At 37.3% G+C, this 15,760-nt stretch overlaps 1 protein-coding gene across 4 annotated transcripts in view; it reads left to right on the forward strand.

Moving 5' to 3' along the window:
- The first annotated feature begins 4,963 nt into the window (after positions 1 to 4,963).
- The window catches only part of tgfb1a (transforming growth factor, beta 1a), a 29,800-nt gene continuing 19,003 nt past the window's right edge, over positions 4,964 to 15,760 (forward strand). The window contains exons 1-2 of one of the 4 annotated variants that reach the window (XM_067364301.1): positions 4,964 to 6,097; positions 6,272 to 6,877. In XM_067364301.1, coding sequence (XP_067220402.1) covers positions 6,553 to 6,877 — 325 coding nt within the window. In that variant the 5' untranslated portion in view covers positions 4,964 to 6,097; positions 6,272 to 6,552. Of the gene's footprint in view, positions 6,878 to 15,760 lie in introns of all 4 variants that reach the window. The other 3 variants (XM_067364302.1, XM_067364303.1, XM_067364300.1) reach the window with 3 other exon arrangements.

The following is a 15,760-nucleotide window of genomic DNA, read 5'->3' on the forward strand; positions in this document are numbered from 1 at the left end:
TCTTTCCTGAGGCATCGTCGTCAAGAAAGCTGCGTCCTAGTAGACAAGCATTAATTCCTCTGGATCAGTGACAATATATGGAAATATCACTGGATAGTCATCGATTTGTTCAATCAAATGAGTCCTTTTAGAAGTGTTCTTACGCACATAGACGTGATGACAGAAATAGAACTATCGGCTGTTCTTCAATGTATCCACAACACGCGGCTAGCGCATAGCGCTATAGTCAGGCTAGGTAAAGCTCTGAGCAACACAACCCCTTCCACCTCTGTGAGACTCGTATGGTATAAGAGTACGTTGATTGTGCATATATATATATATATATATATATATATATATATATATATATATATATATATATATATATATATATATATATATATATATACACACACACACATTATACATTACATTAAACTTATTTACATTTCTTGTCTCCTCTATCAGGGATTTCAAACTGGGGTTCAAGACCACAAGGGGGTACTAGAGGTCCACGGAAAATTTCATGAGGAAAAATCATTTTTAAATTTATTTATTTAAAATGATCTTTGGACCAATATTTGTAAGCACTATACAAATGAATTATTTGAATTATTATTAATTATTTTCAATTAGTATTAATATTTTCCAAATAATATTTAATTATTTTTGTTGTACAATGACAACATAAACTGCCAGTCATTTAATTAATATTGTCTTTATGGTTATGATTTATATTAGATGGCGTAATCTACTATGTCCATTTGATATAATATGACCTCTATTATACACATACAAGCTACATTGTAATTACGTTTAAAAGTTGCTTTTATGTAACATTTGTAGTTATACTTTATTCTTAACCATAACCCAATTTTTTTCCCCAGAGACCCAGAACTCTAACCTATTATTCTAACACTAACCCTGTCCTTACCATACCACAAACTAAATTCTGTTTCAAGCCATGTTTGTATCAAATATGGACAAACCCAACCGTTGTGTTTAAAAATTTCATTAAAAAACTTAAACCAACGGTTGGATTTTTGTCCATATTTGGCCAAAACATGGGTTGCAGCCCAGCATTTTTTTTCAGTGTAGCAAACAACGTAGTTACAGAGTAAATCCATAGTCTTGTTATTTTTAGTGTATAGTAGTTATAAAATAATATAAAATGTGGCCGACTTTATAATATCACATATGCAATTTTTGGCACACCATATAACTGAGTCTTAAAATATATAGCTGACAATATTTTAGGAATTCAGAACAATCGGATAATCATATATGGGTGTCCCTTGCATCAAATAGTTTGAAAACCATATTTAAACAAAATGAGAAGCATTCTTCAGACGGACACCTTGAGAAAGAAGAGCAATACAATATGGTTTAGTATTTATTTGTGCGTTGAATTGCATCATCTTCAAGAAAACAGTGTATTGGTGCATTCTTTCAATGTAATAATTTAGTGTGTGTGGATTTGTGTGCATTTCTGGACTGATGTGTGCCTGTGTGGATCTGTTTCAACTGTAGATCTGTTTCAACCCATGAGTATTGTGAATGTGTTGTAGTTGTAAGTGTAGTATGGTTAAAGAACTCTACACAATTAACAAATAATTATACATAGGTTAAAGGTCTTTTAAAAAGATTCTAGGGATAACATGGTTAAAGAAATTGTCAGAAGGACTAGCTACTTTGACACTTTCATGAGCACAATGGAAATAATCACACACAGGCTCAGAGACTGCATGGTCACCATAATCTGATTCACAGTCCAGTTTGAGTTTGTGGGCTCAAAAGTGCATGCTGGTTCCATCTAGTGATCTCTCTGTTTTGGAGCCTGGTTTCCTTGGCTTCAGTTTGTGAGAAAGATCACAGGTTGGCTATACCCACAAACACAAATGGTGTTGGACGGAGTTAGACCTTGTCCTTCAGTAACCTGATGTAGAATTATGTTTAGATATTTGATATAGATAAGCTATAGTGTGGGGGTTTTAGAAAACAGAAAATGTTACTATATTTTTCATTCTGAGTTTCTGGAAAGATGCAGGCCTATATATGCTAAGACAAGTACAATGTATTTAGTAGTGAAACTAATATTATTTTGAGGTTAAAAACAACAACAAAAAACTTCATCCTATGCCAATGTGGCGAGGCCGTAAATGGCAAGAAGTGACACTAGTGCACAACTCAAATAAGCAAGTAGACTACGCCACCCCGTATCTATGAACGGGGAAATTTATACCCAGAATAGGACACACAGGTTCGTTACCACTCAACACAAGAGACGTGGATATAAATACAAAATGTTTTTATTTCCAATAATTATTAAAATGTAAAGAACTGTTGACCAAACAAGAAAAGGAAACACAAAAAAAAACAAACTTTCAGGCTGAGGCTTACCAGTGGGGAGCTAGCTGGACAGTGAGTATCCTAAGACACACCACGCACCCAAATATGCTCCACACAAACACTCACACTCGCACCACACACTAAGTGAGGGAAATGCAGTTGTCAAATGGCAAAACACTCTGTGAGAGAAACACCACCACCGCAGGGCCAAAACAGCTAGCTTCCCTCACTGAGGGGCCTTCAGCTTCTGAAATAACAAAAAAGAAAGGTAAATAACAGCACAATTAATCCAACCCACATTCAATCCCGCAACTTGCATTGGAGTAAGTTCAAACCATGAAGAAGACCAATGGACAGTTTACTGGCCACCGGGATCAGACAGGGAGTTATAAACATTCACTAGGTTAGCACCAAAGGCTCATGAACCTGGACATGCCATGAAGCAGTAAGTGGGTAAAGAAAACAAACAAACAAAACCAAAAAGAACAAACAATACAATTGAAAGAAACAGCAAACAATCGATCATCAAAATAAATCACATGAAAAACACACAAAAAAACAATTAAATAGGACAACAACAAAACTAGAAAGGCTTCAGTACAAGCACAAATCAAACAAACAAAACACATAAATCTTCCAGGTACGAGATATTCCCGTTTCTGCTTCGCCGTCCCTAGGAAGAGTACAAATCAAAACAAACAAAGAAACAAACAAAACCAACAGCTGCTGGTGGCAATATAAACACTAGTGAGGCTGAAAGTGCCCCGTTAACGGTACATCTCACTTCTAGCGACGGCTAAAGCTAGCCATCCATCACCTTAACCACCAGCATAAACGTAAGGAACAAAAACAAAACGAAATCAAACGATAAAGGATCGAATACAATGGTCACGCAGTCATAAAAATAGCAGCAGAACAAACAGTGCAGTCTTCTCGTTGACGTAGGAGCAATTTCCCTGCAGTCCACCGTGACGAAATGCTCACGAGCAGTTACCCCACCAGAAGTAGATCGCTAAATATATAGGTTCAGTTACTCACAGCTTTATCCGTAATTGGACTGCAAATATGCAGGCGTTCCGAAGCATACGCAAACTGGAGTGAAAGACAGCCTATGCCTAACAGCAACGTCGTACCAATCCTGACCATAACCTCCCGCAGAGCTGTGCACGCACACACCCACACACAACGATGATTGCACGATGCGCCCCCAGGTGACAGACTACGCTTTAAATATACCCAGAACAACAGCCAATAGGCTGTTGCCCCTGTCATTCAGGTGACAACCACATTTAATAGGGCGGAACCTAGACTGCCCTACTACACCAACATGCCGAGATGCATACAAGCAAGGTAATACTATTCCTGAGAATTAAACACTACCACTTTGTGGTGCTTTCAAAGATGTTTTAGCTTTGACTCTTTGTTTGAGCAGTCTGATGTGGTGTGACTATCTGACCAGTAGAAGACAAGACAATTTTCCATTTGGTGGCAAGCAAGCATGTATAAATAGTTGTGATAGTAGGTATTCGAAATTGCATGACTTTACTGTTAAGACTTAAAATCAGCAGATCATTTAACTGCTCTTCAGATCCACAAGGGGGTGCCAGAAAGACATGAAAATGATTGCCGTTAAAACATATTGAAGCTCTATAGGCTTTATTGTACAAGCAATATGTCTCTGTATGTCTCTATACCTTACCAAAACACAGAAAACACAATATATGTGAATTTTAGAGATTAATTTAACTTTCTTGCTACTGACATTTAAAACAAACCAAATCGAATCTAAATGAAAAACATGCTAATGTGAAGTACATCACATCCACAGAACCTTTTAATAAAGTTTCACTAATGTTATGGATGCTTTGTGGAAATGCATAATGGAATTATTTTCCAGCAAAGTATACTATACTGTAGATTCCCTTTAATCATGCAGTGAGATTATGTGAGAACATGCAAATAACTGGTTGCTAGTGTGTTAATATAGTATGTTGTACAGGTTGAATAATTAAAAATAAAATACAACAACAGTTCTGTTTAGGCGCAAGCTACTTTAGCTCTTTCAGTACAGAGATCACACTGTTGTTAAAAAAATCTTAATCCTCCTAAAAAGTTCATAAACTCAAAGCCAGCCAAATGTGGATTTGGATCACATGTGTCTAATATTTCATCTTCACATCTATTTAATGACAGTCTACCCTGTTCAAAACATTTGAAGTAGAGGCCAGAAAATAAACAGCAAAGTGAACATCAGCTCACCGCATTACATAAATGTGGCTTTTATAACAGTGTTCTGTTGTGCACCTCATCAGGGTTCAGTTTGGGAGTGTGTTTGTATAATAGAGAGCATTCCAGTGTGTCTGTCATCATTTTACCTTGGCACACATTTAATAAGGTGTGTGGTTAGTTTGGCCAGACGTTAGTGTCATGCCCATGTTATTTAGCTGTCTGTCCTTTCACTGTGTATTTTTGTGTATGTGTGTCTCCCAGAAGCTGCTAAGGGCTTCCTGGCCAGTATAAGAGAAGTGCTGTGTGAGGAGCAGATTTCAGAGAATCTGTTAGCCTCATTTCCTGGGCGGAGAGTTCTCGGCTGTATAGTGAAGCAACCCGAAAAGAGAGTGAGTGAGCATGAGTAGGAGAGAGAAGTGAACGTAAAGCGCTCACAATTAACTTTGTCACCAGCAAGCTCTGACAAGCGAAGAGAGGGAGTGTGTTACAAGAGGGAGCTAATATAAAGAGTGCTGTACGAGAGAGGAGTGTCTAAATGACTTTTCTTTTTACTCAAGACTGAATCCAAAAGACATAAAGTGGACAAACAGAACAAGGGCGAGAAGAGAAGGGACATTTGCACCTCATTTACGGCTGTCACTGCTGTGGTTCACGTGCTTATACTGCCCGGACACTCATGGACGGTTCATTTGTTTTGCTCTTTTTGTTTACTCCATCTGTCACTCAAAGCTCGTAGGTTGGACGTAAGTTAGTTTGATTTTCCTGACACATTACATCATCAGGGCCAAAACGTCAGGGTATTTTCCGAGAGGATCTGTTTTCCTTTCATTTCCTCTCAGTGAAATGAGATGTGTATGAGGATGTGTGTTTTGTGTGTGAAGCAGTGTGTTTGTTTAGCCATGTAAATTATCTTTCCATTTGCCTTTCTAGTGGGAAAATCTTGGAGAGAAAAATAAGTTGTAGTCTTTAAAGAGCCATGTTAAGCATTTAAAAAAACACTGTTACTTATTTTTACTGATCTTTTGTGGAGCATTTGCTCTGCATAGAGATATTAAACTTGCTTAAAATTCTTTACTATGTTCTGAGTGGTTTACAGCATTGCCAGAGCTCTAAAATCAGCTTATTTAAATGAAGTACTTTCAAACTGTGCAAGTTATTATTACTGTTATCTGAATATCTGGGTGCTTCCAGAAAGTCAATCTGAGCTTTCTTAAGTGGACACAGCCCTTTGTCTTGTTATGAATGCAGGATGCAACAGGATGAGGTTGTCTGGTTTAGTGAATTAGCTAAACAAGACTTATTTAGAGGTTTTTGTGTGAGATGACAAAACATCGAGTGAAGCATCAAGACCAGAGAAGCTTGGAGGGGTAAAAAAAAAGCTGTGAGTAAAGAGGAAAGTTTGTGAGAAAACAAGGTTACAGACGTACCATTGTATCTGGACCTCTGCCTGTTTTCACAGTGGGAAACTAGAGGAGAGACTAGAGGGGAGAAAAATAGACGCATGGACTTGAACAAGCATTGCTGTGTTGGACTACTAAGAGTGAGTCTGTGATAAAGTTGTGCTGAAAGTAAAAAGAGTTTGTGTTTATGTGTGTATGTTTTTCTTCAAACAGATTTATGCTTACATATGTCTATGTTCAAGTCAGCACTAGGCTGTGTTCAGGTGTACACTAGTAATTGCATGGTCTTCACTAAGTTTGTTTATATGGGACAGGGGTTGCTCCATTTGGCCAAACTGCACTGTACTGTCTGGATGGAACTCTGAAACAGATGATGTGTCAGGAATTTCCCATAATAGAAAGACATCAGCTGTTCTGTTGGCTACGTTATTCAAGGTGCTTTCCAGAATCATCATCAGGTAGCATCACCTCCATAACCAGCAACACTACTGTGTCTGTTTGATCCAGACGCTCTACATCAATTACAGACTCTTTCTGAACCTCTCACCTTGCTTAAATCTGTTTTAAAAGACAGTTTGTGCTCAGATTTGGCACCATGAGGTTCGTTTGCTTAGTACTGACGGCCCTGTGCATGGTGGCTGGAACGGGCAGTATGTCCACCTGCAAGACTCTGGACCTGGAGGTGGTAAAAAAGAAACGGATAGAGGCTATCCGCGGTCAGATCCTCAGCAAATTGCGCATGGCCAAAGAGCCTGAATCTGAGATAGACGATGTTGGACAGAAGATCCCAGATTCCTTGCTTTCTTTGTACAACAGCACTGTTGAACTGAGTGAAGAAATTAAGCTGAAGACTGTCCCTCTGCAGGCTGAAGATGAGGACTACTTTGGCAAGGAGGTGCACAAGTTCATCATCCGGCAAGGTAAGAACTTGGAGGTGTCCTCTTTCTGACTTCTTTAGAGATAATAATCTAACATTATGTCCTATTCATTCATGACAGTGTTGTGTGGTAAGATATTTTTGCATAATAATCACTATATAACTGCATAATTACTATATAATGTGCGTTTATGTGCGTTTCTTTTCACATGCTAAAATAAGTTAAACTCACACTAATATTAAATGTCTATTTATTTACTTAAATGGACAGTAGCCATTTAATTGAGTTGGATGATACGCTCAGTCAGTAAATACAAAAATAAATCCCTTCAGATATACCATTTTATCCCTTACATATTATTATAGTTTATTTCTTTTATATATTTTTCTTTACAGAAACAGTTGTGTCATTCAAGTATCAAAATTCTCTGTGAAAAGCAGACTAACATGCCCAGTTTAGTTATGTTAATTAATGTTAAGTTCTCTAATGAACTTCAGCCACTATAGAGGGGCTAGGCAGCATTTTTCCTCTATTGCCCTCAGATTATGTATGGTATTTTAATAGCCTAGTTGTTATTGCTGTTGGCTTCATGCATTAGATTGTTAAACTCAAAGGTAGGGGGTTAAACATTTTGAGAATACTTCGGTCTATTTGATCTGAACAATTAGGTTTCACGATCACTCTGATAGCAGTTTGTTCACATTTTTTTTTTTTTTTTGTACTGTTTTTGTCTTAAACCTGTTGTTAATTCTTTGCCACATCTGATGGGAAAATAATTTTGCATTTGATGCTTACCAGTCACTTTCTTTCATCCCCCACCATCCCCACCCTCTGTTCCTCTTTTACTCCTTTAACCACTTCTGACTCGTCAGACATAAACATCAGGCCTGTGATCCGATGCACACGTCATGAATAAAGACCTTTATAAAAGGAGATGGGGCTTGCTCGAAGGATGAAAACCAAGGACAAAGAGACAGAGAAATACATGAGAGAAAATGGTGATAAGGGTAGACGAGTCAGATTCTCTGTCCTTCTCACTAATTCTGTTTTCTTTTTGTGTGTTCCTCTGGGGGTAGGGGCTTTCCTGTAACTTGAGCTTTTTCTCTCTATTCTGTGTTTTTGTCTTTTCTCTCATTTCTTTCCCTCCTTTATCAGTCCGACAGTCCCATTTGACAGGAAAGAGGGTTGCTTGTTTCTGAGGTGTGACTAAGATTGTGAGGAAATAGTCCAAAATAGCTACCTTGAATTCCTATTCTTCCAATTCCCCTTGAGGGATAAAACTCTTTTTTATGTTTTGTGTTTGCATAAAGCTTCTTACATTTGTTTAAGGTGGAATACATTGATGCAATTGCACGGCCTCCCACACTCAGTATTTACAACCATCATTACTGTAGTAATTGCATTCTTTCACAATACAACATTACACAACATCACACTCTGCAATTGGAGCCACAATTGTTTGTGAAGACCTATGTTTTTACATTTACTGAAGAAAACTGTGCTTGAACCAAGGAAAAGTCACTGCTGCCCTGCTAGGGTGGTTGCCAGTTGCTAAGATTTTGATAAGTGTCTTAAAAACATTGCTGTGTGGTTGCTAGGGTTGTTCTGGGATGTTGCTGGGTGGTTACAAGCAACACTGCATAGTTTGAGGTATAATTCCTGTCTGCAGCATAAACAGTGTGGGGTGAGTTATGTGGCAAAATGTTTTATTTAGGGTTAGAGGTTGTTCTAACAGCAGAAACAGCATGCTTGCTTTACAAAAAACAATATTATATATAATTATAATTATATACAATATTATATATATATATATATATATATATATATATATATATATATATATATATATATATATATATATATAATATAAAATATATTTATGATTTATATCATTGCAATACATTTAAATGCATTCAAGAAAACAATACAATAAAATCTTTTTGACCTGTTGAACATGAATAGAAAAACATGTTATGTATAGTGTTGTCCATTTTGAAATAGGTCTGTTAGAACCACTAACTTTAGCAATAAATGTATGTATATTAAAATACTTTTCAGGATTACAGATTTGCTTTTGCAGGAATACAAATTGCTGTCACCTTCTATCCACTATGACTTTTTCAGTAGCATAGTTGTTTGGCTTGACAAAGAGCTACATTGCAGATTTTGTCACATTGTGACTCAGGTCAGACCCAAAACTGGTTGCCGATTTTGCCATCAACACTTGTCTATGTCTTGAGCATGTGTACAGTATAAAAAGTTATACTAGTTTGAAACATAGTATCTGGCTGTATTATTTTTATTTGAAACCTTTAGTTTTCCTTATAACTTGTTAGAAGTTAGAAAGATATTTTGCCTTCTAGGTAGTACTGACCATACAGTTGTGTAATCATAAATTATGCTGTCAAATAGAGAGCACTCTATGTACAGCCATGTCCTGCAGGCATGTCTAATTTTCCATGTTTTTCTTTAGACTAATCAGTTTATTGTATATGTGCTACTTTTCATATCATGTTATTACATGTCAATGATTGTGCTGACTGCAGAGCTCATCTGCCCGGAAAAGTGTGTCATGGCTTAATGTGATTGGAACAGGATAGTTGAGGAAAGAGAGAGTTGTGATTCTATGCAAGGTGACGGTAAGAGGACAGGAAGGGTAAAGCATGTGTTGGAGAGGCAGATTTTTAAGCCTGTTGGAATCTGGTTGCACCCACTACTAATGATAGGTCTGTCTCAGTGCCTGTTAGGACAGCTGTCCTGAGCTTACCTGAGCACCAGCCTGTGTAAACACACACACACACACACACACACACACACACACACACACACACACACACACACACACACACACACACACACACACACACACACACACACACACACACACACACAAATCCCACTCCACCCTATTCTCTAGTAGTTCATTGAGCCTTTTTATGTGTGATCACAGGTCTTGATACATGGAACCCATACTGAATATAATCAATACATTATATCCCTTAACAGTGGATGGTGAATAGAACATTTTATTAAAGTGTAGCACCAAGCTTATGAGAATTATGATTTTGATTATTATTTTATTATTATTTATTTTTTATTATTGATTATGAGAATTGTTATTATGATTAATTATATTTCCCATTGCTTTAGAGAAAGATCTTAATATACCATGAAAGCATGTACAGGTCACATTTCAACCCGAATCTAAAAGAAAACAAATATATATATTAGGCTGTTGTCACTACCGATCTCAAATCAGAACTGACGTGCTGTCTGTGAAGACAGCGTGTCAATACTGAATTTAGTTCTCTTTTGTATCTTATCATGCTTGTATGGTTTCAAAGGCCTTGAATAAATGATTGGCTGATTATATATATATATATATATATCAGCCAATTCTTCACAGACAGCACGTCAGTTCTGATTTGAGATCGGTAGTGACAACAGCCTAATACACTGGCATTCTGTGTCATTTATGTTAATCAAAGAACAAAAGACAAAGAGAAATTCACTAATTGCTCTTGACTGAATAACTTTCTAAGCTTTAATAAGGATAATCTATATTTAATTTATACAGTGAAGATTATGGCGTGTTATTTTACATGTGATTATTTTGTTAAATTTCTGAGGTCTTTGTTACCTGAATACTAATGTTCGAACTACCTGAAAATCTTAAAGGGTTAGTTCACACAAAAATGAAATTTATGTCATTAATTACTCACCATCATGCCGTTCCACACCTGTAAGACCTTCGTTCATATTCAGAACACAAATTAAGATATTTTGTAATGAATTCAAGACTTTTTTTATCCTCCATAGAAAGCACTGAAATTACTAGAAAAGTAGTAAAAACATCATTAAAATATTCAGCGTCACTACAATGGTTCAACCTTAATGTTATGAAGCAACGATAATTCTTTTTTGCGCAAAAACAAAAATAAAGTCTTTATTCAACAAATTTGCCTCCCCCCTGTTCTACGTCGACTCAGTATTGGCTGACTCCTGTGTCAGCATCACACGCTTGTGTTGCGTTGCTTACGTGAACAGCTTCGGCCAATACGGGACCAGTTGTATTTCATCCCTCCACCCCTTTGGCTCCATCGGGCTTCGCCTTCCCTCTGACTCTGCCTTGGTCCTTAGTGTAACCGGCTTATCCCCAGTCCTCTGGCACCCTGGCTTCAGTCTGGCGACACTCGTCGCTGCGGCTCTGCCTTGGTCTCCAGATCCATCTGTGTCATGCGGTCTCATTAACTCTTTGGCTATGCCTGGGTCTCCACTTCCACCGGCTTCATCTCAGTCTTCTATTGGCTCCATCTCAGTTGATTTTTATATGTTTCCAAGTAAAGACTTTGATATTGAATTCTCCATTGCTGTGTGATCATTGCAGCCACCAATAATATGACACAATTAGGACTAAGATTTTTTTCAAATGAAATCATAAATATTTAACTATGGTGTGTAACTCATTCCACACCATGGGCCTCCTCCCCATGTTAAACATCAGCAAAAACAGTTAGGCTATAGCAACCCTAAACACAGCTTAACGATAGCTTTCTCTTTAAATTACAGCTTCAGCCAAAATATAGACAAGGGCAGCATATAGTAAGTCTCATTTAGACATACAACATTAATGCTGTTTTCCCTGTATTGTAAACTGTGGTAGCAGTTGGCAGGTGATTCTGACAACGAACCACCTACTGAGACAGAAAGAGTGCATCTAACTGACATGAAAAGATAAAAAAAATCAAACAAAGCAGAATATATGATTAGATGCTCATGGATACCCAGTCCCTCAAACAAAATTGTGAATATCTATCAAAGATTTGATGCCATTAACCAGGCAAATCTGGGTTTTATTTTTGCTTTGGTGGTTTATCTGACAAAAGAATGGTCTGTTAAATCCCAACAAACAGAAACCCTTTCACCTAGATATATTCACATAGAGATGTCTGTACCCTGAATTGGTAAGTACAAAAAACTTCCAAACCCATTTAAGGGTAAAAATTTAAATGATGTTCAACAAATAAAATCAGAGATAATACTGATAAACAAATGATAAAGCTTGGGTTGCTGAATATTAGATCCCTTTCTTTAAAAGCACTTATTGTAAATTATATTATCCCAAACAATAATCTAGATTTGCTGTGTTTGACAGAAACCTGGCTAAAACCAGATGATTACAATTCTTTAAATGAGTCTAGCCCTCAAGGTTACTATTATCAACACAATCCTTGTCAGAAAGGCAAAGGGGGAGGTGTTGCTGTAATTTATAGTAATATCTTCAGTATTACTCAAAAGTCTTTCAAGTATAATTCCTTCAAAGTGATGGTGCTTTATGTAACGTTACGTAAGTTGACATTTGTGCTGGCTACTGTATACAGGCCACCAGGGCACAATACAGACTTTATCAAAGAATTTGCAGATTTTCTATCAGAGTTAGTACTAGCTGCGGATAAAGTCCTTGTTGTTGGTGATTTTTAATATCCATGAAGATAATGATAAAGATGCTTTGGGATTGGCATTTACAGACATTCTAAACTCTATTGGAGTTAGACAACACGTGTGAGGACCCACTTATTGTCGTAATCATACTTTAGATCTAATATTGTCACATGGAATCAATATTGATGCTGTTGAAATTCTGCAGCAGAGCGATGACATCTCAGATCATTATTTAGTCTTCTGCAAAACCACCACCCTACAATAAATATTGTAGAACCATCACTTCTACCACTAAAAATTGCTTTATAAATAATCTTCCTGATCAGTTTCATTGCCTTAGCATACCATATAGCTTAGAAGACAGCAACAGAAACTACTGACTGTCTTTTCCAGCACATTAGACTCAGTTGCACCTTTGCGCTTAAAGAAGATTAAGGAAACTAATCCAATGCCATGGTACAACGAGGACACTCGGGCCCTTGTGAGAGCAGCCAGAAAATGGAGCGCAGCTGGAATTAGGACAAAACTAGAAGTTTTTTGCATTTCGTGGAGAGAGAGAATGATTAAGTACAGAAAGACCTTAAAAAAATGCTAGAACTACTTATTTTTCAAATCTCTTAGAATAAAACAAACACAACCCTAGGTATTTATTTGATACAGTGGCTAAATTAACAAGAAATAAAGCTTCAACTGATGTTTCCAAACAGTACAGCAGTAATGACTTTATGAACTTCTTTACTTGCAAGATTGACAGTATTAGAGAGAAAATTATAACCATGCAACCGTCTACTACAGTATCGCTTCAAACAGTGCACTGTAGTTTCCCTGAGGAAAAATTCCATTCATTCATTGCTATAGGAGAGGAAGAATTTACTAAACTCGTTAAATCATCTAAATCGACAACATGTATGTTAGACCCTATACCGACTAAGCTACTGAAAGAGATGCTTCCAGAGGTCATAGATCCTCTTCTTAATATCATTAATTCATCTTTATTACTATAATATGTACAGAAAACTTTTAAGCTGGCTATTATTAATCCACAGCTTGATCCAAGAGAATTAGTCAATTACAGGCTGATCTCGAATCTCACTTTTCTGTCAAAAATACTAGAAAAGGCAGTATCACCACAACTACATTCCTTCTTGTAAAGAAATGGTATCTGTGAGGATTTCCAGTCAGGATTTAGGCCGTACCATACTGAGACTGCTCTCATTAGAGTTACAAATGATTTGCTCTTATCATCTGATCCTGGTTGTATCTTTCTATTAGTGTTACTAGATCTCAGCGCTGCTTTTGACACTACCGCATTATTCTTTTGAATAGAATTGAAAATTATGTTGGCATTAGTGGAATTGCTTTGGCATGGTTCAAATCATACTTACCTGACCGTTACCAGTTTGTAGTAATAAACGAAGAGATGTCATATCGATCACAAGTTCAATATGGAGTACCGCAAGGCTCAGTACTAGGACCGTTGCTTTTCACTCTGTACATGCTACCCTTGGGAGATATCATTAAGAAGCATGGCGTTAGTTTAGTTACGCTGATGATACTCAGCTCTATATTTCTTCAATCCCTGACGAAACTTACTAATTCACAAAATTAACATGCATGGCTGACATAAAAAATTGGATGACCAGTAATTTCTTATAAATTCAGAAAAAACAGAGATTCTAATTTTTGGACCAAAAACTTATTTACGTAATAACCTAGAATACTGTCTAACACTTGATGGCTGCTCTGTTAAGTCTTCGTTGTCAGTTAGGAATCTGGGTGTGCTCTTTGATACCAATCTTTCATTTGAAATCCATGTTTCTAGCATCTGTAAAACCGCATTCTTCCATCTTAAAAACATATCTAAACTACAACATATCCTCTCAATGACAAATGTGGAACAGTTAGTTCATGCGTTCATGACCTCAAGGCTAGATTACTGTAACGCTCTACTGGGTAGTTGTTCCGCTTGCCTGTTATTCACAAGTTCGCCTGCCCATTCAGTCTGAATGGTTAATGGTAAAACAAACTTGGCTTGCTGTCCTCAAAGAAGGCTTGAACCCAAGACTCGGCTCGAGCTCCAAGTTAAACCCCCCCTATAACAGTATTGCATAGAGGAAGAATAAGAGAAATAGAGGAGGAGATGGGGAGGAGGAGGGATGTTGGAAGAATTGTCGCTGGGATGACGCAGTGACTGCTGCTTATATACGCTCGTTATGATGATTGACAGGACTGAATATTTAGGCTCCTCCCGAACCTACATTTGGAACTACATAACAAACTTCATCTGGTCCAAGACGCAGCAGCTAGAGTTCTTACTAGAACTAGGAAGTATGACCATATTAGCCCGGTTCTGTCAACACTGCATTGGCTCCCTATTAAACATCATTTAGATTTTAAAATCTTGCTACTTACTTACAAAGCACTAAATGGTTTAGCTCCCTAGTACCTGAGCTCTATTGCAATCTCAGAATTCTGGACAGTTGATAATACCTAGAATATCAAAATCAACTGCAGGCAGTAGATCCTTTTCCTATTTAGCATCTAAACTTTGGAACAGTCTTCCTATCACTGTTTGGGATGCAGACACACTCTGTCAGTTTAAATCTAGACTAAAAACACATGTTTAAACTTGCATACACATAACACATTATCTACTTGTATAATTCAAATTATGTAAATTGTTAGGCTGTGTAGATTAGATCAGCCGGAACCGGGAACACTTCCCATAACACCTGATGTACTCGCTACATCATAAGAAGAATGGTGTATACGCTAATATTAGTCTCTCTCTGTTTATCCCGAGGTTTGCCACAGCCTGCCAAGATTCAGGCTGTATCCAGATGAGATGAAGGTCCTCAAGTCAAGTCAAGTCAAATTTATTTATATAGCGCTTTTACAATTGGTAATTGTTTCAAAGCAGCTTTACATATTAGAAGCACAGAAAAAAAGGGAAATGGTTAAAAATAAGCTGTACAAACAAGCGTGGTAATATGTAACATATACAAGATGGTGCTACATTAAGCCAATGTCGGCTGACTCCCAGGGGTGGAAAAAAAACCCTAGGAGAAAAACCCAGCGTGCTAGCACTGGGAAAAAAGTCCTAGGAGGGAAAAAACCCCTTGGAAGATATATATAATATATGTAAATGGATATGGAGATCAAAATCTGAATTATACATTTTTATTATTGAGATTAAAAATAGATTATATATAAATATATGTAAGCGGATACGGAGATTAAAAACTGGATCTGTAGGCCCATTTTCTCCTGGGCTACGTTGTAGTCAGGTCCAGACAGGTTCTCCATCTGATCTGGATACGGCCTGGATCCAGCACCCGGCAAACCTCAGGATAAGCAGAGAGACAGATATTAGCGTAGATGCCATTCTTATTCTGATGTACAGGTATATCTAGTGTTATAGGAAATGTTCTCGGTTCCGGCCGACCTAATTATTGCAGCGTAACAATCCTTTAACAGATTTGA

The sequence above is a fragment of the Chanodichthys erythropterus genome, chromosome 17 (genome assembly GCF_024489055.1).
Source record: "Chanodichthys erythropterus isolate Z2021 chromosome 17, ASM2448905v1, whole genome shotgun sequence".
Lineage (NCBI taxonomy): Eukaryota > Metazoa > Chordata > Actinopteri > Cypriniformes > Xenocyprididae > Chanodichthys > Chanodichthys erythropterus.